A 27,387-nucleotide genomic window follows, 5' to 3' on the forward strand; every position below is an offset into this window, starting at 1 on the left:
TCCAGTCAAGCAGGAGCTACACCTGATTCCACCTGTTTAATGAGTTGATTTTGGTTTTCAATAGACTCATGTGTGGTTTCTGCTTGGTTAGAATGAAAACCTGCACCCACGCTGGCCCTTTCTGGGCAAGATTGGCCAGCACTGGTCTATGTAGTGACAGTTATCTGTTTCCCTTGTGAGAGATGTTGACACATATTGCTGTGATGCCATCAGAACAAATCTTGAAGCAGTTACATCAAAACATCAGAAGTGGAAAGCTGAATAGATGAGAGAGCATCAGATGGTGTGACAACATCATAGTGTGCAGTTGGAGGGATAAGAGAGATGTTTTCTTCAGTTCGTCTAATATTTTTTGGCAGGATGCACTAGAAAGAAGTGGTGGAAATCTGTGTTTTGAGGAAAGTTTGACATTGCCATTACAATTCACATATTGCATGCAAACTTGCCTCGACTTTAAAAAAAAAAACACAAGCACTACTCTGTAAAATAGGAATTTCACAAAATTATATTAAAAACTCTATTTTTGTGCTTGGGCTTGTCATATCTGAATCCACTGCCAATCCAGGAGGCACTACAACTCCATATCCTACTCCAGTCTGGACATTACATCAACCACTCTCACCTGATTACTGACACCTGCTTCCTATTTCATGCCCTTTGTCTTTGTGTATATAAAATGTTCACTCACTTCACCTATTTTGTGAGATTTTGCCACTTTCCTGTGCAACTTTGAGCCACATTTATTTGTCAAAGATGTGCTCATTCATCATTGTGGTTGAAGAATTTAACAGTCGCATTCTTCATCTCATAACTCTGTTTGGTTTGGGTTTTAATTTGGTGATATGCCATATGGCGATTGTGATTCATTCATTTGGCACTCCTTAGTCACTTTATTAACAGAATCTGTTACTGTTTGGTGCTGAGCTTCTATTGTGTACTTTTTCAGTGGACCAGGATGGGAGGATGGCTTGTTTGGAACAGTGTATGATTTAGGAAAGCAACGGAATTTGAGTTACCGTTCTTTTCTGATAGTTTCTACATATGATTTGCCTTAAGCTTATTTAGTTGGTTACTGAATTTGTGGTTATTTATTTATTGGTATTTCTTAAATTAGATTTGGTTTTGAAAATTAAGTCCATGGATTCATATTTATTTCATATTTGTGTTTCTGCTTGATATTGCAAGTTTATACAAATCGGGAACAGTTTGAATGTGTGTATGTAGTAAAACATTAAAGCTCCAACCATAAAAGAGGAATTCCTTCCATGGCGTCCTCAAATAACAGATTAAAACATCTTTGATGGACGTGAGTACAGAGTTACACTTCCATCAAAATCACCGTCTTTCTTCTTGAACAATGGTGTCTGTTCTCAAAGCATACAGTGTTGTTATTCCTGAATAAATACCTCATTTTAATACAATACATTGTAAGGTTTTTCCAGTGCCTTGCACTGGAAGTATTCACCCCCCTGAGTTTTTCCACTTTTTGTATGGTTACAACCTCAAAGTGAATGGAACATAATTAGGATTTTTAACATGTAATTCACACAGTATTAACATTTGTAGGTGTCTAACATTTGTAAATTTTTATTGGAACACAAAGTTTAATTAACAAAAAAACAGGCATTTGCTGGTCACATAAGTATACACCTCTCTTGGTCAATACCTGGTAGAACAACCTTTGGAGGCACACCTGAATCCTTATATTTTTCCCAATTCTTCTTGGTAAAATTCTCAAGCTCTGTCTGGTTGAATGGAGACCACTGATGAACAGCAATTTTCAAGTCTTGCCACATATTCTCAAACAGATTCAGTCCTGGGCTTTGACTGGTCCATTCTAACACATTCAGGTTCTTGGTTTTGGACCATTCAATAACTACCTGTGTAGTTTTAGCAGTATGCTTAGGGTCATTATCCTTCTGGTAAGTAATCCTCCAGCCCAGGCTGGAACAGATTCTCTCCTTGGATTTCTGAGCATTTGGCTTCATTTATATTCCCTTCAACACGGTCCAGATTCCCAGGCCCTGCTGATGAATAGCATCATGACAACATGATGCTACCACTACCATGCTTGACTTTGATAGTGTTCTCGGGTTGATGAACCACGGTTTCATCCAAACATGGCTCTTTGTGGCAAGGCCAAAATTTTAACTCATCAAACCAGAGAACCTTTTTTCCACATGTTTGCTCGAAGGTGTGATAAACGTAGATGTGTACTTTCTTTTGCCATGTGACTGATCTGATTTTTTGTTAATTTAAATTCATTTGATAGAGTGCCTTTATTAATAGGCACTGTTTCAAAGATGATCAAATGTTTGCTTGTCTAAATATGTAAACTAATAATAATAATAATAATAATAATAATAATAATAATAATAATAATAATATAATAATCAGTGATGGGGCCAAGTGTTTATCTGCTAGTTTTGATCAGTTCCCTAAAGTTTCTGAATATAACCTAGCCCTTTAAATAATTTCATCTGTTGTTCCCTCTGCTATAAGATTACCACATATTACGACAAGATATGAATCAGTGTTTTTTGAGTAATGACAGAAAATGTTAGTTTATATACAAAAGTCCGATTTGAGACACATGTAAAATGTGTATACTGAAGATCCAAATGATTCATCTAACTCAACAGAAACAGAGAATGGTGGAAGAAAGAGAACTTGCTTGCTATTTTGAGGGGCATCTTCAGCCACTAGCACATTGTCCTAATGAGCAACAAGGTGTCAAAACAACTCAGACTCTTCTGTGTGCTTTCTCCTTGTTTATTTCACAGAACTTTAAGTACTGACACATCCAACCCATCTCTTGTTCACTTACCGGATCCGATGAGCCATGCAGGCTCAAAGTCACGCTGGGCTGTTTTTCGATGGAACACCTTGTTAATTACTTTAAAGTTTTTCGTTTACCCTCATCAGATTAATTCAGAGAAGAGTGCAGTGGTACCCTTGCTGACTGGTGAGAGACATAGCATATGGAGGCTAGAGGTGAATTTATAAACAGAGCCATCCAGCTGTACATGTGCAAGGGGAAAATGTCTGTTTAATTAGTGCATTTAATTTTTTTCTGATAATTACTCACATTATACTATTAAAACTTTTTTTTTTAGAACTGTTTGAGTGTTCAATTGAACAGTTTATTAGATGTGGGCCTGGATAATTGTACAAATAACTTTGCTTTTTCTTTACTTAATTTTTTTTTTTTTGGTAAAATAAATAAATAAATAAATAAATACATAAATAAATAAATAAATAAATAAATAAATAAATAAAGGAAATGACCAGAGAATTCCTCCAGAATTCCTACAGCATCCTAGACACCGCAACATAATGCACTCATTTTAACGTTTGATTTTATTTTTCATGTGGTTTTTGCCTATGCCTGTGGCCACAAAATATGAAAAATATATATCTGCAACATCCGCAAGTACCAACCCCAAGATTTTGCTTTGTGATCACAAAATTAATGAAAAAATTAATTGAAATTAATGATCACAAAAGTAACTGACTGAAGCTGAATTGAAACTGACTGCTGATCTCCTGGAATTCTCATGCACAACATTTTGTCAGTTTTTCATAGAATGGTGTGAAAAGCAAAAAACATCCAAAGATCATAAATTCTGTAGGTATAAACGACTTGTTATTGAGAGAGATCAGAGACCGGCCAGACTGGTTTCAGCTGAGAGGTAGTCTATGATATCTCAAATAACCACTCTTGACAATTGCAGTGACAGAAAGGCTAGCATTCTCAGTGACTCAGACTTCACACCAATGAACTGTGTGGCGTGTCACACAGTACTAGGGAGTCTAAGTTCACCATGTGTCCCAGGTGGCCTGTTCCTTTTTGGTGCACATACTGTAGGTAGCAGTCATCAGAGGTGACAGGGATGCGTGCATGCCTGCATCTTGAGAATACCCATGGTGCTAGAGAGAGGTGTAAGTGTAGAGCTTGGAATGCACGTCCTTAGAAGGCAAACATGTGGTCCAACATAATGGAAACATGAAAATATTCATTATACAGATTTATTCATTAGACATCTGACTTGAACCATTTTTTGGTCTGCTAGGCATGAATAGCATTTGACAGCTAGGCAGTATTCCTCTGGTTCTACAGCGAGTGTGACCAGAATAAAACTTATTATATTATTAATTTGTAATAATTTCATCACTATTATCTTATTTATAACATTCATTTTTCTTTTTCTTTTATTTGTATGGTTCCTATAAGGCATGAAGCTGCATTTAATGTAATTCTGTAGCACTTTGCATGAGGTTGGTGTTTTAACAGCCATAAAGAAGACTACATTTGCACATAACACCTGAATCAGGTAACATTCTCTCTTTTTTTCCACCTTTATAAACATTTATAAATGTGTATGTAGGTTTATGTGAGTTGTCACGGTCTTATATAGGCCATGTAAGCAGTGCCCTTAAGAGTAGTATTACCCATGATTTTAGACTTAAAGCTGTCTCAGAGATCTTTCCTACACAGAGTATCTGTAGTAAGTAAACAAGAATAGGAAGCTGGATTAATGGTTCATGAGTGTCAGAAAGCTCTTGGAACACCCACAAGTAATAGGACAGGAAAGTTCAAGCAAACAAAACTGTTAAAAACATGGAGTGGCTTTAAAATTGCACAATGCCATAATGTAATGAATGAAAGATAAAGAGGGTAAATGTCTGTTTTTCCTCTATACATTGAATTAGACGTCAGGTTTCACAGAAAGCATTAATGATGCAAAATCTTAATAGCTCAGGACCTAAATAACAATTTTCTTAATTATCCCATAGGTTTATTGAGCTGACCGTGGCAATTGATAAGCAACATGATGTTGGCAACTTGGGGGGGAAAAAATGGATTGATTTCATTAAATTTAGAATGTTATGGTGAAATATGTTATATGACTTGTATTTACAGGGAATCTATTATATACAGGGATTTATTTTCAGATTTTCATGAATGATTTGATTTGAAATCAGCAGTGAAGTGTAATTAAATTCTTTGATGCATTAAAATGTAAACTCGTTAGCATTTAATCTTCTAGCAGATGTAGCATTGGGGGCCCCATGGTGAATACGCTGCCCAAAATGATTAGGTTAAATTGGGGGAAATGTATTTTTTCATGGGGAAAAAAGTTTCATCTGAGTAAAAACGTGAAACAGATTTTTATCACTAATTACCTTCATGGTTAATTCTCATTATGTGGACTCGTTTCAGGTGTGGATTTTGAAGCAATTGTATTCTGAGTGAAGGACATACAGGCTAGAAAATGTAAAAAGTTTCTTTGCCATTTCAGATTAGAAATAGTTCAGATGCTCAGGATGCTGAAAAGCTGAGAATGAGGTTACTGTGGTTCTGTTGTGTGACTGAACTACCTCAAGCTTGTAGTTAAGACTAAAGCATGACTAATCTGTCCTGGGCCTTGGATCCGCTGTGTTGGCTTCACAAAGAGGCCACATCGTGGGAAGAACCCAGACTGGTTTTTATTGCCCTCTGAAATAGCCAACAGCATATGGATTTGAGATTAATAACTCTTTCCCATGTAAGGTTGCCAATTCAGTTCACACAGCAAAACTGCTAAAAATAAATAAATGTAATATTGTCCTGAGTCAAAACTGCTGAGTGCAACTGAAGTCACTTAGCAGGATATAATGTGATATGAGTGCTTGTGTTTACCCCTTGAATTATTATTCATACTGGATGAATAATCCATCAGAATGAATAAGTCAAACTGAGGTCCTTTTCCCCTGAAGGGGCTTTATTCACGGCCATGCACAAGTGACAGGTGAAAGAACAAAAAGAACAATAAAAGTAAAAAAAAAAAAAAGCGACACAAAAAAACAATGAAGTTACTTACAGTATCTGGTACGTGTACTCTTCTGTTCTTCTTAAACCCCTACCAAAATCAGCTGGGGACAGGCCTACAACTGATTAAAATTTAGATTTATTGTTTACAGAAAAAAAAATGAGTAAAGGGCTCCAGCAACAAAGCAAGAATCCACAGAGGTAGGGGTAAAGTAACGGGCAAAAAAAGAGTGTACATTTTTTCCTCTTCAGTAAGTGCTTTATCCTGGTCATGGTTGCAGTGGATCCAGAACCTATCCCTGGAGCACCGGACATGACGTCACCCTGGATGACCCCATAAACACATTCACACCTAGTGGCAATTTACTATAGCTTGTCCATTTACATGCATGTATATGGACAGGAATGAAACCAGAAAACGTGGACGAAACCCATACGGACACGAGCAGAACATGTGAAACACCTCATGGACAATAAAACGTGCTCAGGATCGAACCAGGAAAGCTGGAGCTGTTCTGGTATACAGTAGTGAGTATGGTCTTTGAAGATAACACTAATATAAATATATGCATAATAGTATATGTAAACATGCATGCAAACAGAAAGGGTGTAAAACTGAAATACAGAGGAACCATCACAATGAATGAACCATTCTGGTTCTGCAGTGCCATCTAATGCCCTCGGTTTGAAATGAACACCTTCACATACATGCTGTTGGATATGAGACAACTGCTAAATTGCTTATTGACCCAGAGCCCTTTCTATCAGACAGTCAGACTAGCCCTCAGTCTCACGACACACTGCTATACCTTTAGATCTCATTGTCTTCTTTTTTCCCCAACACATTGGTAGTAGAGTGAGAACCTCATAAATGAAGCATGTGTCAAAAAGCATGTGTTCTTCCTATTCTGCAAGGTGGCAAAAAGTGAAGAGAAAGGGATTTTTTTTAATGAGAGAGTTAGTGTCACACTATGTTTCCCAATGTGCCAGTGAAAAGTAACTTTCCAGATCAGTTGCTGCACTGCTTCTTCTCACATATAGGACGCTTCAATAAAATATATCCTCAGGAATTTCAAAGACATGTTTGGTGTCCATTCTGGTACACTGTAAACTGAAGGAAGACAATAAATGAATGAAGGACCATTAACATTCAAGAAATCAGGACAAGGAGGCATCTCTATTCACCCATCATTTGTGTCAATTTAGAACTTATCTCCGTTGTATGAGCATTCATGTGCTCTACATTCTTAGGGAAAATAAGTTAAAAGTATTAAATTCAATGTTATTTGTATAGCACTATTTACATACATGGAGTACAGTAGATTTAGATTCTTATTGAGGAAGCCAGAGGTGACTGTGGCTAGGAAAATCTCCCTGAGATGACATGAGGAAGAAAACTTGAGAGGAACTAGACTCAAAAGGGAACTCATCCTCTTCTGGGTGGCACCAGTTAGAGGGATTATAACATAGTAGAAATCTTAGGGCACTGGAACACCTATTATTTCATTTACCAAATCCAATTCATAACAAATTTGATTCTGTTGGTTCAGTTGGTGTTTGGTTTCACGTTTCACATATTAAAACAAACCTAAATGCAGAGAAAAGCACTGGCTAAGGGCTTGTTCAAGTTGTCCCTTTGGGAGAAAATTCTACTAAAGGCTCCTGAGTGAAGCAGCAAATAAATCGTTCCCTTCATAATCACGAATAGATTGCAAGTTCGAATCCTGATGATACCACAGCAAAAATTGGCCATGATTTCTGGGTGGGAGGGCTTGCATACTCTGTCTCCCTGTCAATCACAGCGACACTGGCCAATCATGGGCATCTGTGAGCTCATGTATGAGTTTGAGAACAGCAGATTTAGAAAATCTGATTTACTACAGGACAAGGGAGAAAAAAGAAAGAACTCCACTGCTGCCATCTAGTGACACTCTAGTGACAACCAACAGGTTGCTTTCATAAAGATGCTGAAGTGAGTAATCTATGATGGAAATGTCCAAACAGTGCAATAAAATTCAAAACGCTGGGCATGAGGCAGGAATACACACTGGTTGGGACACCAGTCTATAGCAGGGCACAATGCACACACATTTTCACACTCATTTAGACCTAGGGACAATTTATCTTAGCCACTCTAACGACTAGCATGTTTTAGGAGTTGGGTGGAAACCAGAAAAACATTCATGGACATGGAAGGGACATGAACACAAACTCTGCACAGACAGTAACCTGATCTAAGGATTAAAAAAAAGTGCAATCACTTGTCCCTGTGCAGTCTTCTCTTCAATGTCGTTTCATCAAAGTGTTTATCATAGTGCTCCAATGACCTCATTTGACAGTTTAACTTTCTGTACAGACAAGATAATTGATTGAATTTACTGATCCAAGCCCTGAAGAACCATCCATAAGAAATAAAATATGATAAACATGATATAATCTTAATTTCTATATGGTCTGTTTATGGAGTCAGTGAACTATATTATCTCATGCATAATTTGTTATAAACATGGTGATTGTATAACCATGGTCTGTATGAAAAACTGAAAATGTGACAGCTGGAAACTCTCCAATAGTGCCAACTATTTTGACACATCCTCCAGGATTTTTCCCCACATGGATAAATGGTGTGGCTTAACAGGATTCAAACAGATAAGCTTTGCTGTTGAGATACAAGTTATCTGGCTCTGCAAGAGGACAGAGGTGTTATGATCGAAAGAAAAAACAAAACCTGTCATTGTTCATTGATTAGAGGTGAAGTGTTGTCTGCTTGAGGATGGATGTCTTGAGAGCTGAGACGTGATCAGTGAACAGAGTAGAAAGTAGGACTTTTCTTTCCTGACAGACTCTGAACATAAATCTTAACCCTGTCACTTGTCATTTTGTTGTGCGTTAAATCTGAACAATTAACACTGTTATACAGGATGTCAGTGCAGCTCTTTGATCAAATGCCTTAAGGCTTAATGTGTTTGGACATGTCTTATAAAGCACATCAGGTAAGAACTGCCTCTATATAATCATTTACAAAAGAAAATATTGAGGTACATTACATTCATAACTACTATGCATAAAGGAATATTTGTAATGAAAAGAATGTAATCCGTGATGAAATTTGCAGTTGTTTTACAACTACAATTCGTACAATTCAAGATGTATTTTAAGTCCCACATTTACTTCAGTCATTCATATTTTAATTACATAGGCCTATGTGTCATATTAGTCAAACAGGTTTAGAGTGTTATTCCACAGCAGAAACACACATTCCACAAGTTCCACAAAAACAGTCTAAACTAAAATATCATGGGCAATGTGCCACCCCACCACCAGAGGGCACCCTCCCCTGAATTTTAGGCACCTGGACTCACATAAACATTGCAGTTGTGTACAGTTTGCATGTAAACATGATTGACCTTTGCCTTGTTACCCCTGGTTTTGCTGTTTGGACCTGCCCTTGCCTTGTTGTACCTTGATTAACTGTGTACATTTAGTACATTTATGGCATTTGGAACACACCCTTGTCCAGAGCGACTTACATTTATCTCATTTATACATGTGTACATGTGTTATGGCCTTGCACAAGGGCCCAGCAATGGCAGATTGGTGGTGCTCGGATTTGAATTCACAACCATCTGATCAGTAGGCTATTGTCTTAACCACTGAGCTACCACATCCCTACCGTGCTTGCCTGTGCCTTTACCAACCCTTTGGGTTTGTGGGCTGGATTGTGTTTGTGGGAAATTAGTGAAGAAAATCCGAAAAAGTGTCCAAGACTCGAGTTGTACGTCCTTCATCATATGGGCAAATCATTCCTAAAAGAGCACCACACCAGCCAACCATGAAATGGACATTTTCAAGGCTCTGTCCACAGCATAAACCCTAGCTTGCTGCAAATGAATGTTGTGCTTTACAACATTCTCAGGTGACTGAGATCGATGTGTTGGGGGGGACACGGATTTTTATCTTTACTTTTTATCTTTACTATTTAACTTACAAATTAATTTATATTTTTCGGAATAAAATGTAGTTTCCATTTTTACAGTGTAGACCACTGTCTTTAAACACAAGTATGTGGCTTTTTATGTTTGGTTTTCTTTTATATTGAATGTACTGTGATGTGATGTACCATAAATGCAAGAGACGAGGATTGAAGAGACACCTAATTAGAATCTACTATATTGCCAGTATATTGCTGCATGAATAGTCCTAATTGTAATTATCACATTAATCCCTCCAAGACGTAATTACCAACACTATGGTTCAATTTTGGCCCAATCTTCTTGGCAAGCCATCTTCAGTTCCCCAAGGATAAGAGGGTCCCTATGATGGACTCGCAATTTCTAAATCCTACAGATTTTCAATGGGATCCATGTTAGGAGATTGGCATGGCCATGCAAGGCCTTTTTGAGTTATTTTGGCTGTATGCCTGAGGTCGTTGTCTTGTTGAAATGTTTTTCTTCTCTTCAGATTCAGTTTCTTGCCTGATGAGATTTAATTAGCCTCCAATTATTCCGGGTACATCTTTCCATTGATGTTTCATTATAAACCTCACTACTATTTGCAGAGAAGCAGGCCCATATCATGATGCTTCCATGATTGTACTTCACTGTCAGTATGGCATACTTGTGATTATATGCACAAACCTTCATTCTCCAAACACAATCAGCTGAATTATTGCCAAAGAATTATATTTCTCTTTCATCAGACCAGAGTATATTGTTTGATTTGTCTAAATGCTTTTTGATGTGCTTCTTTATTAGCATTTTTGTGTGTGTGGTGTAGGAATAGAGATGATTGGAGCGAAGGTCATTGCTATTGTTCTCTGTGTAACTATTGTTCTTGCTGCTTTCAGGTCTTCCTGAAACGCTATTTTTAAAAGTGATATTTGACTTACCTCTTACCTGACTCGTTATTAGTTTGTCCACCTGGTTGTGGTTCCATGAATTTTCCACCTGCATGTTATTAAACCAGTTGTACAGACAGAGATGCTTAAGGTCATTTCTATTGCTCTGAAGCATTTCCATTTCCATTAGTTTAATAAAGTTGTCCCTGAGAATTTCACTAAATCTCCACTATAATTGTGAAAATGAGTGGTAACTTACCCTTCCTCCAAAAAACAAACAAAAAAATCTGATATTTATAATAGTTCGTTATTTTCTTTGTTTTTATTTTATTTGTTTATTTGTTTGTGTTTAGATTTGTTTAGATTTAGATTTACAGTACATCCGGAAAGTATTCATAGTGCTTCACTTTTTCCACATTTTGTTCTGTTACAGCCTTATTCCAAAATGGATTAAATTCATTATTTTCCTCAAAATACTACAAATGATACCACATAACGACAACGTATAAAGTTTGTTTGAAATCTTTGCAAATTTATTAAAAATAAAAAACAAAAAAGCACATGTACATACGTATTCGCATATCTGTTTTCATATTGTGCTTTTTTTGTTTTTTATTTTTAAGAAATTTGCAAAGATTTCAAAAAAATTCTTTCATGTTGTCATTATGGGGTATTGTTTCTAGAATTTTGAGGAAAATAATTAATTTAATCCATTTTGGAATAAGGCTGTAACATAAAATGTGGAAAAAAAGTGAAGCGCTGTGAATACTTTCCGGATGCACTGTATGTTTGTGTGCGGGGACCATCAGGCTCCTCCTACGGGATAGATTAGTTCAGGCTGTGAGAAGGACCCATCCAGTGTCATCCCCAGCCAAAACAGAGGATTGCAGTGCCACGCAAACACCATATCCACCACCTCCACAGCTGGCATTTTATCTAAAAGTCACAAATTATTATTATTGTCACATGTACTGTATATACTTACATTACAGTGAAATGTTTTTCTTCACAAAACACACATTTCCACAGACTGTACAACAACCAGACATGAATTTGACAATCCTCTTTTAAACATATACAATATGGTTATGAGTACCTGACCATCACCACATTAACAGACAGTTGGTCCTCTTAGGCTCGGCCCCTTTTTTGCCCCATAGTTTTGGCTATATAGTGTATAGTCACCAGTATTACAAGAAGTGTAAGTCCTGACTTCTGTCCATACCTTTTTACCTTTACCTGTGCTCTCAGCCCCAAACACTTTCTGTGTTTAAGCAGTTTTACACTTACTCTCAGGCTAGTTTTTCTTTTCTATGGTTAGCTTAACTAAGTGCTAAAAATCAGATCCTTTGTATGTCCTGTTGGCCCTTGACACTGACCTTGAATTTTCTGGGGCTCTGGCTGGTCAGGTTGATCCTGATGAACATGGTCTGTGATGCTCTCCTGGGATGGATGCTCACCTGATATGTAGCCATTATTGCTTTAGAACAAATAGTCACCATTAGCAGACATTAAGAAACATGGCATTCTATGCATGTACAGTACTGTGTAAACATTTTAGGCCCATGCAAAGAAATACTGTAGAGCAAAGATGCTTTCAAAATAATGAAATGAAATGTTTCTACATAAAAAATACCAGTCACACTTGCTTCTTATTATTGCAGCAAAACCCAGGAGCCTTCATTGTGTTTTTTGTCTGAAAAGTGTCTCTTACATAATATGTCCCTTTCTTTAATGACATACAAACATTTTTCTGTGACATTTAATTTTGTGATAGAAAACTAATGTTTGGGAATATAAAATGTTTTTTTTTTTTTTTAAATGTACTGACTTGATAATGTAGAAGTCATAAAATAAAAAATCTATAACAAAGTTTGTACAAAAAATAATAGGGTACCTAAAAGTTTTGCACAGAACTGTATGTGTGTGTGGTTTGAAAATTTCTGCAGTTCCACTTAACGACAGCAAAAATATAAAAGTTATAAAGTGTGTATGAGTATGTGATATTTGTTGGTTTGGATTGGCACTCCATATGGGATTATCTTACCTGGAATAGGATCTGACAGCTAATATATTAGTTTCAATAAAACTTCAGGATTGTGTTTGTCTGAACACTAGCATGATGGGTTATGCAATGTGTAAGGGCTTCATATGGAGGAAAAACCTTCCCATTGTTACTTTCAATTGGTATTGATAAAGAGCACACACCTTTCACTCGAGGACTCAGAATGCGCTTCTGAAATGACGTTTGAATCAAAACAATACTGAAACTCCTCAGGCTTAAATATTGCTTCCATATGCCAACAGGACATGGTCATAATGTCTGCAGAGCAATCAGCTGGAGTCTGACTGCATGCACCAAACCATGTGGCCTAAAAGAGATGAAAATGAATTCATTGTAAATTCAATACAATTATTCAATGACATTACAGAGGCCCTGAACCGCAAGTGGTGAAAAAAGTGCTATGGTCATCTATATTATTAGCTACTATTCAATAAATTAGTGTCATTGGTATATCATGGGACGTTGCCGTTAAAGTTAAAGCAATATAAAGTAATGAGATAATAGTACAAATAACATAAACTAGATTTTGAGTTATTAAATCAAAATAATAAGATATTAAGGTGAAATAACCTGATATCTAGTTGAACAATGAGGTAATTTCAAATACTACATAATATCTTATTGTTTAGTTATATCTACATAATGTATATTCAATAATAATATATAATAATAAATAAGATATTAGGTCAAAACTGGCAATATACTACATAAAAGTAACAACATACAGTATTTTGAAATCACAAGATATTTATGTAATGATGAGTTATTAAGTCAAAATCATGAGATTCATTCATTTGTCTTAGTCAGGGTCACAGTGGGGCCAATCCCAGGAACACTGGGCACTGGATGGGATGCCAGCCCATCACAGGGCACAATGCACATACACACACACAATTTAGGAAACCTATATGAACACAGGGCAAACATGCAAAACTCCAACAGTACATGCTGGAGCTGTGAGGCAGTAATGATACCGTGGGTTCTGGGCTTCAGTAATGATATACAGCTAGTTTTCAGTTATTCTTTCTAGAGATATTGAAAGGAAGTTGGTGGATCGCATGTGGATATTCATGTTTCTGCTTGTATACCTGACTCTGCTTGATCTGTTTGTGGTCCAACAGGTTTCCCTGTTTCTCACACAGCTGCAGAGCGGCCATGAGGATGTCCTCTGCTAGCGTCTTCTTGCCAAGCAGCTGGTACAGGAAAGCATTTAGGTGCAGCACACGAGGGGCGAAGATGTGGTCTCCACGAAAGCGCTGTCTGAAGTCTGAAAAGAGCTACAGGAGAAAATGTTTACTTGGCTATAACATACAATATTTATTCTCTTTACAGGTACACATTAAATAAGAAAATACAGTATATGAACTGTCTTGGCAATTTGACTCCGATTCTGTTTTAAAATCTGAATTATAGCGTTAAAAACCTTCAGTGTTCTTTTGCAGGCCTTCTGGCCGGGTGTAGCCAGCTCTTTCTTGGCCAACAGAACGCTGCACTCTAGGAACACAGTCACACTGCTGATGGAGTGGATGGATGCAGGAAGCTGACTGTACAGTCCAAACACCTTATCGTAGTAGACTGCAAAGTTCTCCCACTCGTTCAGCCGTGCATACCTGAACACACACATTTACTGGATCGGTACTTTGGTCTTAAGCAAATTCTGAATCTTATGCGTGTGTGACCAAGTGTAAGTTCTCACCACAGAGCGAGTGAAGAGTATAGCTGCATCATCAGACTCTTATCGGTTACCAGGTTCGCATCTGGCTGACACTCTTTCACAAAGTCCAAACACTCATCAAATGGTTTCAGTGAAAAGCCTGAACCAAACAAGGACAAACTTGGTTACATCAGAGCATGTTTCAAATTATCATTATTATTAATATTATTATTCTATGTCAGTTCTCTGATTATCCTTAAGCAGAAGGATAAATAATCCTTATCCTTAAGAATTAATGGGTGGATAGTTTTTTCTCATTCATGGATCTGAAATACATATTTAAACTACAAAATGGTATTTTAAAAATGCATATTTGATGGTTGTAGAAGAATTCGGTATGTTTCTGAAGTATACATAGTGTTAGCTATCATCTTCCAGAACCCTAACATTACCTTGACCTCATTATCCTATTACAAAATTTCTATTTATGTATTTTCAGATTACAGTGCTTTATTTCTTACATTATTTTGTAACTTATTTTGTAGCATATCAAAATCCATTGGCTGTATTTTTGCTCAACTCTGATCGTGTTCTGATCACGTAATAATCACAGATCATTGTATGACTGACAAAGTACATACCAGCATACAGCAGAAGGTTCAAGCAGGCAGCATAAAACCAGCCCTCAGCTATGCTGCTGGACATTTCATTGCTGATTCTCTCCAATTTACAGATCAGCTGCATACTCTCCTTGTATCTGAACGTATTAACATCCATACACACGATTACAAGTCTGTATTACTAACTGGGTTTTTTTTTCCCGAAACTGATACCACAGTAACCTTCACCTACCTGCCAGTGAAGAGCAGAGCCTGATGTAACACGCCAATGGCCCTCGCGTCAAAACCAAGTCCACCCAACTGCTGAGCTCCAATAGCTGTCACACACATACAGACACAAACTCAGTCTTGTTCTCTCATAGGTAAATTAAGAAACACTGACTCTTTAAGAAGGACATGCTCTACTTACTGAAATCGTTGGACTGCTTCAGGTTTCCTGTGCGCAGCTGAACCATGGCAAGGGTGCGAGTCACATGGCCGATCAGCCTCCTGCTCTCAGTGCAGTCAGACAGTCTGGCGCACATCCTGCACAGCCAGGCTTCAAGACTCCTGCACACCCTATCCTCGCTCACAAACTGACTGTACTGGAGATAGTCAGTGGTGGAGAAGAGCATCTGTAGATACACAATACACAATCATACAACTTGTTGCTCTCGTCTATATCGTCAACGTCAGAATTTAGTCCTGAGTTCAATTGCAGGAAGAGGGCTAGAAAAAGGTTAAACTCAATCTTGAATTCTGAGGAATATAGGAAAATAGTCAACAACAATGAAATGGCCAGACATAAATTACAAATAAAATATTCACAGATTTCTGTTTTACTGTTTGCGTGATTTATGAACATAATGAACAATACTAATGGGAAAATGTCTTCAACAGTAAAAACTAGAGATGCACCGATGTATTGACCAATAAAGACAATTTTTCCCGCTAATGGCTATCGGCTGAGAGTTTAAAAACATCCGCTAAAAATTTTACACCGGAAGTGAGCAGAGGTGAAGCGGGAGTTTCGGCATCGAGTCTAATTTATTTTCCCCGCGCTACTCCCACGCTGTTCACGCTGGATTAAAGGGCCAGTACACCATTGAAAGATTTAAATGACGATGGGTTGACTAAAACGTAGTATATCTTGCACAAAAAAATATATTTATAGTGTAGTATGTTTCATATCCAGTTAATGTTAATGAGTTAATATCAGCAAAAAAAAAAAAAAAGTTGATATTAGACCTATATATTACCAGTTTGTTGTTCAGTGATGAAGAAGAAATGCTTTTGTTTGTGGTGAGTGAATGTGAGGCTAACAGGAGGTTTTTTAGAATTCAGTCAATTAATGCTCTTAATATGAATTAATAACATTCAATAAGTTAAGAAGTCTTACTTTAATCTTCAGAATTTAGTTCATGTGTTTATGTTAATTAGAGTAATGTGTGTTCTGTTTATGAGACCAGTTACTGTGAAACAACTTGTTGAAATGGAGAGAACAAAGTTTTTATTTGCATTTCTTTAAGAAATGTGGAATGAATTATTATTCATTTAAAAGAAGGTATAGAAGGCAGAACTACCTGTATCGGTTATCAGCATCGGCCGATATCACTCCGAATAATCGGTTATCGGTATCGGCTGAGAAATTTAGTATCGGTGCATCTCTAGTAAAAACAGTATAAAATCTGTCCATATCTTATTTGTATGACTGAACTTTATTGATATAAATAAGTAGTTATTTTTTGCCTAATACTGAATCGCTGTTTGAATACAAAGGGTGGTCTCTGACTTTTGCACAGGACTGTACATCAGCTAAATGCAGAATACATCACTGTTCAAATACTACAGCATCTCTCTGATATGGATTAGTGTGCAGATCACATCATTAGTTATTGCTATGATGGCGTGACCTGTAACGAGTGGAATGAAAAGGGGAAACGAAGCTTGGTAGAGAAATTCCCTACATCCACTGTTACAATCAGCTTCATCTCACAGTGGTGCATGCGATGATAGCAGACCCTAAATCATGGGGATTCAAATAAAACTTGTGAAGATTTTCACAGCTAACCTCAAATATATCGCTGCTCCGAGTGGCCAAGTTGCCCTGCATAGAGATGGCCAGTGAGGCACTCTTGGACTGGCCTCGGATGTAGCTGATTTGCCACAGGAAGGACAGACAAGAGATCTGCTCATGCAGAATTTCTAGCTTCCTCTTCCTTTACAAACACAACACACACCCATACCACATGATATTTTTCATAATCAATTAAAAAAAAGCATTCTGATATGTTTTTTTCTTGATCAAAGAGAATATAAAGAATTGGCATATGGACTCATACTCTGGGGTCTCGAAATTTCTGCACGGATAGCAGTATTCCTTGATCTTCTCACAAATTAAATTTATGGAACCTGCAACACCATTGCTGAGGAGGCTGCAGTTAAGAAGCTTCAAGGCTTTCTCGAAATTCTCCTCTGCCTCCAAAATGTTGCCTGCATTAAACAGAATCTGGGAGATAAAATAACAAGCTGTTTGTGTTGGCAAAAGATCAGTTGTTATATTTACACAACTTTGGATTTGAAACCTGATTTCTCTTGCTTTTCTCCTGCATTTACATACCTCTCCTGTGAGCCGATGCATAACGGCTTGGTCAAATTTACAGATTTTAAGAGATTCAGGGTCCACTGACTCAAATGTAGGATTCCCATCGTTTAGGTTTTCCAAAATTCTTTTAGCCTCCATCAAATAGTGCATTGCCTGCAACAAGACAGAGTTCCACACAGTCATGTGCAATGATCACAAGAAGCTCAGGTCAACATCTTAAAGGTCAAATCAAAATAAACACACACCTTGAGGTCATCAGAAAGACTTGCACACACAGTCGCACTCTCCACCAGATAGAAAAACGCCCTGGACATGTTTCCCACACCATTCCAGTGTCTCACTATAGGGATGAGCACTGTCTCCAATAGCTGAGCGCACTTGCAGCCTGCAGTTGTCCTGGTCTGCTCTTCCTTCACTATCAAGTCCACCTTGCCCAGGAGGTTCTCTCTATCATTACTGCATATATATACACAGACCATGTTACTCCCTGAATATGGTGCAGTTACATGACAGAAAAGCTTCTATCAGGATCTGTATATAAGCCTAACAATCATAATTGCATCTCGATTGTATGAACGTTATTATTGTAACCTTACCCATTTCCTGCAATCGGGTGCAGGACATTTTTCTGCAGGGTGTCTGCACAAAAAATTGAAAACAATGAATAAATTAAAAGGATAAGACACATTTATGTATTCACTTGCATAAGCAGAAGGGTTTACTTGTTTGGAAATGGACCTGAGTGATTAATTGAGCTGCTGATCAATTCGGCTGATATTACAGTTCCAAAAAATGTTCAGTATTGTTGAAAATCGCAGTTATGAGGTGTGTTTAGATGTTCTAAAGGAAAATCCACCCATCCATCCATCCATTTTCTGTACTGCTTATCCTACACAGGGTTGCGGGGAGCCTGAGGCCAGATTCACAAAACATTCTTAAGAATAAAATTCTTCTTAACTGCCATTTTCTTCTTATTTTCAAACTTAAGAAGAAAGTTAAGAATATTTTGTGTTCACAAAAATTCTTCTTAAGAATGTCCTTTTTTTCTTCTTAACATTGTTCCTAAGACAAAACTTAAGAAAAATTCAAATTCTTGAAAAGAATGCTCATAAAATTAATCGTAAATAACATCTTAACAACTTTCTTAAGAAGATTTTCGTGAATCTGGCCCCTGGAGCCTATCCCAGGGGACTTGGAGCACGAGGCAGTGGACACTCTGGATGGGGTGCCAACCCATTGCAGGGCACACACTCACACACTAAAGACAATGTAGAGTTGCCAACACATGGGGGAGGAAACCCCCAAAACATGGGGAGAGCAGGCAAACTCCACACACACAGGGCAGAGGCAGGAATTGAACCCCCAACCCTGGAGGTGTGGGGCAAACATGCTACCCACTAAGACACTGTGCCTCCTGCTCTAAGGGAAAATCACATTCTTAATTGTGATGCTCTTTTGAACTACTTCTTATCCATTATTAGGTTATTAGGACACTATAGGTTACAGGCCACACATAAAACAGTGGAAATATTTCACTGATGACATGCAGATGATAAGACTGCATCTCATTACAAAAAGGAAAACTCATTTTACAAAATAATGGTTTTACCATATCCTTTTACCTGAAATTGTTTTGCCCCCTAGTGTAATAACAGATACTGGCTCTTGCTTTATTTTCAATTCTACTACGGTGAATAAGATGATTTTACTTTAGAACATGGGTTCGAAATTCATTTGGTGGGCCGGATTCAAACCTTTACTGGGTTGGTCCTGGGTTGGGCTGTGTATTTCACACCACCTGGGTTGGGCTGTGTATTTCACACCACCATTCTATACTATAAGAGTTTGTGAAGTGGACAATCATTCATTTTAAACTTATACTTATGTCTGTTTAATTTCTGATTATATACAATTGTACTGGCCAATATTATGTAGATTATAATAATATATTATTAGAATTTTGAAATCAGTATTGTGATACAATGTTAATAAGGGTCAGGCCCTAGTCTGGAGGTCTGTGAGACTTGATTCTCTGACCTTTCCCCTGCAAGATCTGGTTAGTGCGCAATAACTCACTTTTAGTGTCGGTGGCACATTTATCGCAGCGGTAGGCCTCTTTCTCCAGGTAGCTGGCACAAATTCTGTGGAGCTGTCGCTTCTGCTCCTTCAACAACTGCTGATAGGTCATATCCATTACTATAGTTTTGCAGAAACACATCAGCTGGCATTTCCACACACCAGCTACTGAGGTCAGTCCATCTGAGAGAGAGAGAGAGAGAGAGAGTTTAGTCTTGGATAATTCATTGTCACACTATTACAAACAAGTAATATTTAAGGCTGTAAAACAAATAACATAATTAAATGCAATTCCTTTTTGTTTTAATCAGGATTAACCAATTATTTTTGCTCAAAAGTGACGCATGCTTTGGATAGTTTAAAAGCACACACTAGCAACATTTATGAATGTGGTTTTTATTTTTACATGTAATATGTATGTGTGGGACCCCATACAGGGTGTTCTTCACCTTGTGCCCCATGCCTCCTAGGATAGGTTCCAGGTTCCCTGTGACCCAGTAAGCATAAGCAGTACAGAAAATGGATGGATGGAGGATGGATGGATGTGTGGGTGAGAAAATACACTCATGACCGCTGACCTGTAGCATTGCTCTCGCAGTAACAGATGAGCTTTGTCTCTTCAGTTTTGGCTGGTGACACGTTTGTCGGCTTGGAGGCACACTTGAAGACGCCCGATTTGAAGAGTGTCATTAGGATGTCGTTGTGTTTCTCTTTTAATGGCTGGGGCAGGATGTTGAGCAGCATCTCAGTGGTGAAGGTGTGGCCAAGGAAGGCAGCATGCTTTACTGTCATCCCCTCAGCTGCCCCCAATACATTCAGCTCAGTTAGAGTGCGATGCATGTCTGCATGGATACACACACACACACACACACACACACACACTACATTTACATATAACATTCCACACTATATATTACATGCATTACATGTAACATTACGTGTTATGTTTATTCTCTGCAAAATACTGGAATGAGTGTGTCAGGATGCTAGTGTCACTCAGACGACAACAGTGTATATTATATGCATTACAGAAGTAATCAGGGTCTGTAGGGATGGTTAACTTTATCAACCCATGGCCAATGCAGTCTCCAAAAAGAGTTTTTTTCATACCCTCTGCAAATCAGTTATGACTACCATCCTGTCAGAAACAGCACTGTGTATTAATGTTTTTTTCTGAGGGAACTGTGAAAGAGGACTGCATTTGTACATTTGATGAGTTGCTCAGGCACTGAACTCATGTAGTTTGCCATACAATAAGAAAATGGTGCTGCCTTGATGGTACTATGGGCATTTGCCTAAGTTGCCTATGCACAATATGTGACTTCTAATTAATAAGAAGTTTCTCCATTTAGCTGTTTTCTGTTTTATGTAACAAGACACCGCTGTCCAGCCTCTTGTTTTTTATTGGTCATTTCTGGCAACTTTTTTTTGCATTCCTTTATCTTTCAAATGAAGATTCATATATCATATTCAAATAAACTGCCTTTTTTTTATTTGTTTCATGTCTGAATGTTCTTGGCTTCTTATCACCTATATGAGTAGCCTAGATGTTTCAGTTAAAGTCGATTGGTCTGTGTTCATTAAAATGGAAAGCAGCCCTTAAGTGCCTATACTAAACCCTTTTACCAGTGACAGATACTGGTGCTGGTTTCAGAACTGATGGCTTTCTACTACAAAGGCATTGACTTTGGGCCACCAGTTTTCCATGGCAAAGACATCGATTCTGGGCCATCATAATCACCTCACTCGGATCACTGGCACAATTTACTTGGTTGTGTCCCAAACCACATTTTTAGTACTAAATATTATGTTGAATTAACACAAATGGTAATAATAATAATTCCTTAGATTTATATAGCGCTTTACATTGTATGGGGGAAATCTCCTCAACCACCACCAGTGTGTAGCATCTAACTGTATGACGTGATGGCAGCCATATTGCGCCAGAACGCCCACCACACACCAGCTGTTGGTGGAGAAGAGAGGAGAGTGATATAGCCAATTCAGGAATGTAGATTATTAGGAGGCCATGATAGATAAAGCCCAAATGGGGAAATTTCACCCCTACTCTTTTATGATAAGTGTCCAGGCATTTTTAATGACCACAGACAGTCAGGATCTGGGGTTAATTTCTCATCCTAAAGACGGTGCTGTTTTTACAGTATAGTGTCCCCGTCACTATATAGGGGCATTGGGCCCCACACAGACCACATGGTGAGCACCACCTGTTGGCCTCACTAATACCACTTCCAGCAGCAACCTTAGTTTTCCCCAGGATGTCTCCCATCCAGGTACTGACCAGGCTCAACCCTGCTTAGCTTCAAATGGTGTTATAATCTACTTAGCATGAGGCTTGCTGTTTTGTGACTGAATGAAATCAGAGATATCCCTTAATTAATATAAATTCATATAATTAAGAACATTTAATTTCCCCAGCCCTTAAGTAAAACTATAAAACACTGTTAATTACTGCCTCAATTACAATGCGGTGGTACAACTTGAAGAAATGAAATGGACAGTCATAATACTTCACTCACCCCCAACCACATTGTCCTTTTCCATCTCTAATGCCACTGATGCTTCAACATGCCTGTAAAACAGTTAGAGGTCTTCAGTTGTGCTGTTAAACAATCCATTTATGTATCAATTGACACTTGTAAGTTCAAATGATTCCTATCTCTAACATTTACACAAATCTTTCCTATAAAAAAAGAAACTAATGCATTTACCTTTGATGACATCTAGGCTTAAAGTAATAGATCTTCCCTGGGTCACTCACACCCTTCAGATCTTTCTCGATCTCCTCCTTGAAGCAGCAACAAGGCAGACCAGAGTAATTCTTGGTCTCCCAATCACATGATACAATCCCCGGGTAGTATATCATCAACCGGGCAGCCAGATTCACTTTGTTTCCCATTACTGTCAGGGAGAGCAGAGGTAAAGTGATGAAGGCTAAAGTTCAGAGGCTGTTAAAGTATTAGGGTAAGGGAAACACCCCTTACCTGTGTATTCATTCCTCAATTGGTGGCCCACCACACCGCAATACACTAAACCTGTAGTTACACCAATTGAGATAGTCCTATAAGACACAAAGAGTTCTTATCACTATGATATCACTACAAATGAAATGAGACAGGACCTTTCAAAAATGCTTTATGTGCACGTGTGTGAAATAATAATGAGGAATTTGCAGTTTAGATTAAAGACCCTGTGCTATGACTTACTTTAGATGCTTCATCGTTTTCCGGCAGGTCTTGCTTATACTGTCAGCAGCCTGCAGTGCGAGAGCACTCTCATCCTTTCTTTTATACCCAGGTAAGCCGAATACACAGAGAAATGTACAGCCCTGAAAGTGCATGACAGATTCGGAGAAGATTGTGACTGTGGTATTCTGATATGTTACTTTTAGTAAAAATAATAATAAAATGCATGTGCCTGAGTTTGCTCTGTAGGACAACCTCTACCTTGACTGTTTAACATAAGAATCTCTTAATAACAATACAACTGTAAATGAGTTCTAGCACATTCTACAGTGTGATTGTATATTACTAAATGAAGCAGTTGCTTCCTATTTTCAGTCACCAGGTATCTTAATCACCAACATTCAGTTCTGTTTGCACAGTGTTTCTACTAAATGTTATCACCGGATGATACATTGGAAAATGTTGGTTCTAACACAGAGGTGTCCAATTTTATTCAAAAAGGTCACTGTGGCTGCAGGTTTTCCATTTCAAGCACTTCTGAGCCACATCTTATAATGATAATGAGTCTTTATTGGTCACATATACAGTGGAGCACAGTGAAATTGTTTTCTTCGAATACCCCAGCCTGTCAGGAAGCTGGGGTCCAAGCGCAGGGTCAGCCATGATACGGTGTCCCTGGAGGAGAGAGGGTTAAAGGCCTTGCTCAAGGGCCCAACAGTGGCAGCTTGGCAGTGCTGGCACTTGAACCCCCGACCTTCCGATCAGTAACCCAAAGCCTTAACCGCTGAGCCACCACTGCCCCCTGCCCCTGAGATTACAACCAAGTAAATTGCATTATAGGTGAAAAACATACTGTATATAGATGTAATATAGGTGAAGGACTTCGAACTGTACATAGGTGAATGTCTGCTACTGACTCGTGAAGTAAGTAGGGTTTTGCTTAACTAATAATGTATAATAAAAACCTGGAAAACTTACCTTGTCAAAAAAGAATATCTTGTTGATCTGGCCATTGGGACAGAGCTTGTTGCTGATAATGACGGTGGCTTCTTGAACAAAGTCGCACAGCTCTGTCGGAGTATAAGATGAAACATACTCCATATTAATGAACATGATGGTCACAGGCCGTATCTCAGATGATAAATCTGGTGGCTGGTTATCATCAATCTAATGGAGGAAAATAAAGAAATGAAACATTGGGGTAGGAAACCAGAGTACCCGGCGGAAAACACTGAAGCACAGTGGGAATTGAACCCCAACCATGGAGGTGTCTCCCTGACACTGATATATCATTACCTCAAATTGTACTTACGTCTTGCAAGACCGTTTTCATCATATATTTCCTGAGGAATTTCTCTTTCTCCATGTCAGGCATTGATTGGAATGCTGATCTAAGGTAACCTAAAGATATGAAACGTTAAAACGGAGGGCTGTATCAACAATGGAAATGTATGCATTAAAAGCTGTGTGAAAATGAGTACAATGGCCTTTACTTTTCTCAGGGATTTTCTTGTCCCTGTTCAGCATCTGACGGTACATTTCCACCGAGAACCTGGGCTCTTTCTTGAAACGGAGCATCTGTTTCAACATTTAAAACATTAGCAGTAAGTTCAACAAGAAGAAAAAAGCTTGTAAAATTGGTGTGGTGAATTCAGGTGGAGTGAATTCAAAAAAGGTTCTGGAAGTCTGACAGATGAGGCTTAAAACCAACCTTGACAGCTTTGTTATTCTCAATGTGTTGAATGACCAGTTTCTCTTGTGTGCAGAGGTTCCACGTTTTAGGTGAGAGAATAATATCCCCAGGATTTGCCAGAGGCTCAGTCAATCGCACCTCATCCACAGCTGGGCCAATGACGGCAAAAAAACGCCTCGATTTCTCTCCCACTATTATTTTGGAGAGTTTCCCAGTCGATAAGGCTGCCACAGACAAGAAGTGCATTTAAGTACAGTATGTTTTAGCACATAAAATACACAGGCAGTAAAGCATGCAGGTAGAAATAAATAAAAAAAGCACCTATTTTGACACGTAACTTGCAGTCATATTTCATCTCCTGAACGCCACACTTGCTCTGAATTTTCAAGGCACATTTGACAGCCAGAGATATGACATCACTCGCCTGCATCCCCGCAATCACCCATTGAGCCAAAATCGCATCACCTGGAGGAAAGATCTTGTCAAATCTATGTACTGACGTGCATGCAAAAACATTTCTATAAGTTTGCAGGACAAAAATTAAAGGACATTACCTGCATAATTCAGAATGTCGCCACCTTCCTCAAGTATACCTGTGGTGTAGTTCATAGACATTAATGTTCTGTTCAAAATCTATTAGTACATTAGTCCCAGTTACACAAAGAGACACAAAGACATAACTTACATTCAACCAGTTTGCTGATATAGCAGTTAAGTCCATTAGTCAACTCATCTGCTCCATGCCCTTGCTCATGCATCGCCGTGTACTTTTCTGTTATCATGGAGAATCCTAAAAAAAACAAATTTAAAAAGTAACAGAATAAAAATGACAAGATTGAGAGAAAGAAGGCACTCACCACTACACTATGCACCACAAATGAACAAAGAAATTTTGCACACAAACAGTCCAAACCGAATTGTCTAAGAGTTTTCTCTCTAACAGTAGTAACTGGATGGATGTTTGGCATTTATTTGAATGGTATTGTCTTGACGAATTTGTTGAATGTCACTATCTCTACTACAAATAAACAAATTCGAAGCGACCATGCACTGCTCCAACAATAACAGCAGTTCCTGGAATTTTTTTGTCATGTTATATATAATTATTACCATTATATTACATGATAACGATTTTTTTAATATTACATTATTATTGCTGTTTATTATTATTATTATTATTATTATTATTATTATTATTATTATTATTATACTGCAATAACAAACAAGAGAAAATGTAGGCTGAAAACACTAAATACTATACCCCCTTCCCCCCTTTATTTTATGGACCAAAAGAAAAGAATATACATAAATACACACACACACAGATATATATATATAGATAGATGTTGAAGTGTGCATTAAATCAGTGGTTCCCAAACTTTTACAGGGCAAGGCCCCCCAAATGGCATTAACATTTGACCAAGGCCCCCCTTTTGCAAGATGTCTTTAAAACACATTAAAAATACAGACTTCTGAATAATATCCCTTTTTTATTAATAATTACATCTTACATCTTTACATAACATTACATTAGGAATTGATTGTGTGTGTGTGTGTGTGTGGTTGTCTGAGAGTGAGAATTTATTTTTCACACCAAATTGTTGAGGCCCCACAGGCGCCCCCTAGCGGCCCCCACTTTGAAAACCACTGCATTAAATAATAATTATTAACCATCCATCCATTTTCCAAACGCTTATCCTACACAGGGTCGCCTGGAGCCTATCCCAGGGAACTCAGGGCACAAGGTGGGATAAATACTGGACGGGGTGCCAACCCAGGGCACAACTGCGCACACGTTCACACTACGGAGAATTTGGAAATGGCAATCAGCCTACAACACGTCTTTGGACTGGGGTAGGAAACAGGAGTATCCAGAGGAAACACCCATAGCATGGGAAGAACATGAAAACTCCACACACACACACACACACACACACACACACGGTGGAGGCTGGAAATGAAACCAGATGTGCAAGGCAAGCGCGCTAGCCAATAATTAGAAGAAGAAGAAAATTAAGAAGAGGTAACTCACCAGATATATCTAAGAAAAGCAGAACCCCATAGTAGGCTTCTGCAGAAGGAACCTTCTCAGATGTAAAATCAGTGTTTAACACAGCATCAGGGACTTGTGCTGTTAAAAAGTTACAGCACGCTCTAGACAGTTTTAAACCGCTCATCTTGAACGCAAATCGTTATGCAGCTCAGTGCATAAAAATTAAGAGCTTAAAAAATCAATAGATAGTTTATGGTGCGAATGGAACTTTCTAAATTCCGTTCTAAATTCCGTTCTAAATTCCGTTCTGAATTCCGTTCTAAATTCCGTTCCGATTCCGTCGCATGTGATGCACACACACAAACACACACACACACACACACACACAACACAAACATATGTATTTATGTATGTATATGCGCGTACAACACACGCACACTCATACACACAGACACACACACATATGCGTACAGCACACGCAGCAAACGCTACAGTTGCTGAATGCTGATCTAGTGCCGACTTTATAAAGTGTGATTAAAGCGCCTTCGTTTAAATGACTGAAGTACAATAGGTGAATCATTTTAAATGATTCACTGAACTGTACCGACTGTGTCGGATCAATAATATGTAGGCTCCTTTGTCCATTTTTGCACGTGTGCCCCTGACCTGCTTTGTTTAAGAAATATCGCTTATACAGATAGCAGCCTAAACCATGATGAAACTCATTCATACAGTACACCTATCCGTTTATGTCTAACATGTCTAACAAACCACATTAAAAAGTTTTCATCACTGACTACGTTTACATGGACAGCAGTAATCTAATTATTGACCTTATTCTGAATAAGAC

At 38.1% G+C, this 27,387-nt stretch overlaps 1 protein-coding gene across 2 annotated transcripts; it reads right to left on the bottom strand.

Annotated features, from left to right (window-relative positions):
• Window positions 1–11,369: 11,369 nt before the first annotated feature.
• LOC128601423 (adenylate cyclase type 10-like) lies at window positions 11,370–26,843 on the bottom strand. 2 transcript variants are annotated; one of them, XM_053614633.1, is made up of 28 exons: window positions 26,577–26,843; window positions 25,230–25,334; window positions 25,099–25,137; window positions 24,866–25,009; window positions 24,563–24,768; window positions 24,345–24,429; window positions 24,164–24,252; window positions 23,830–24,018; window positions 22,873–22,994; window positions 22,651–22,727; window positions 22,378–22,567; window positions 22,186–22,238; window positions 20,227–20,490; window positions 19,649–19,831; window positions 18,169–18,211; window positions 17,818–18,028; window positions 17,588–17,725; window positions 17,310–17,476; window positions 17,039–17,186; window positions 15,398–15,602; window positions 15,221–15,305; window positions 15,010–15,125; window positions 14,411–14,528; window positions 14,138–14,324; window positions 13,803–13,991; window positions 12,858–13,021; window positions 12,029–12,129; window positions 11,370–11,585 (listed from the first exon to the last, which is right to left on the bottom strand). In XM_053614633.1, the coding sequence occupies exons 1-28, from the start codon at window positions 26,719–26,721 to the stop codon at window positions 11,455–11,457; spliced, it is 3,894 nt and encodes a 1,297-aa protein (XP_053470608.1). In that variant the 5' UTR covers window positions 26,722–26,843; the 3' UTR covers window positions 11,370–11,454. The 2 variants fall into 2 exon arrangements, with proteins under 2 accessions (XP_053470608.1, XP_053470598.1); XM_053614623.1 differs by lacking the exon at window positions 26,577–26,843 and having other exon boundaries at window positions 25,230–25,515.
• Between the last annotated feature and the right edge of the window lie 544 nt (window positions 26,844–27,387).

Source organism: Ictalurus furcatus, chromosome 2 (assembly GCF_023375685.1).
Source record: "Ictalurus furcatus strain D&B chromosome 2, Billie_1.0, whole genome shotgun sequence".
NCBI lineage: Eukaryota > Metazoa > Chordata > Actinopteri > Siluriformes > Ictaluridae > Ictalurus > Ictalurus furcatus.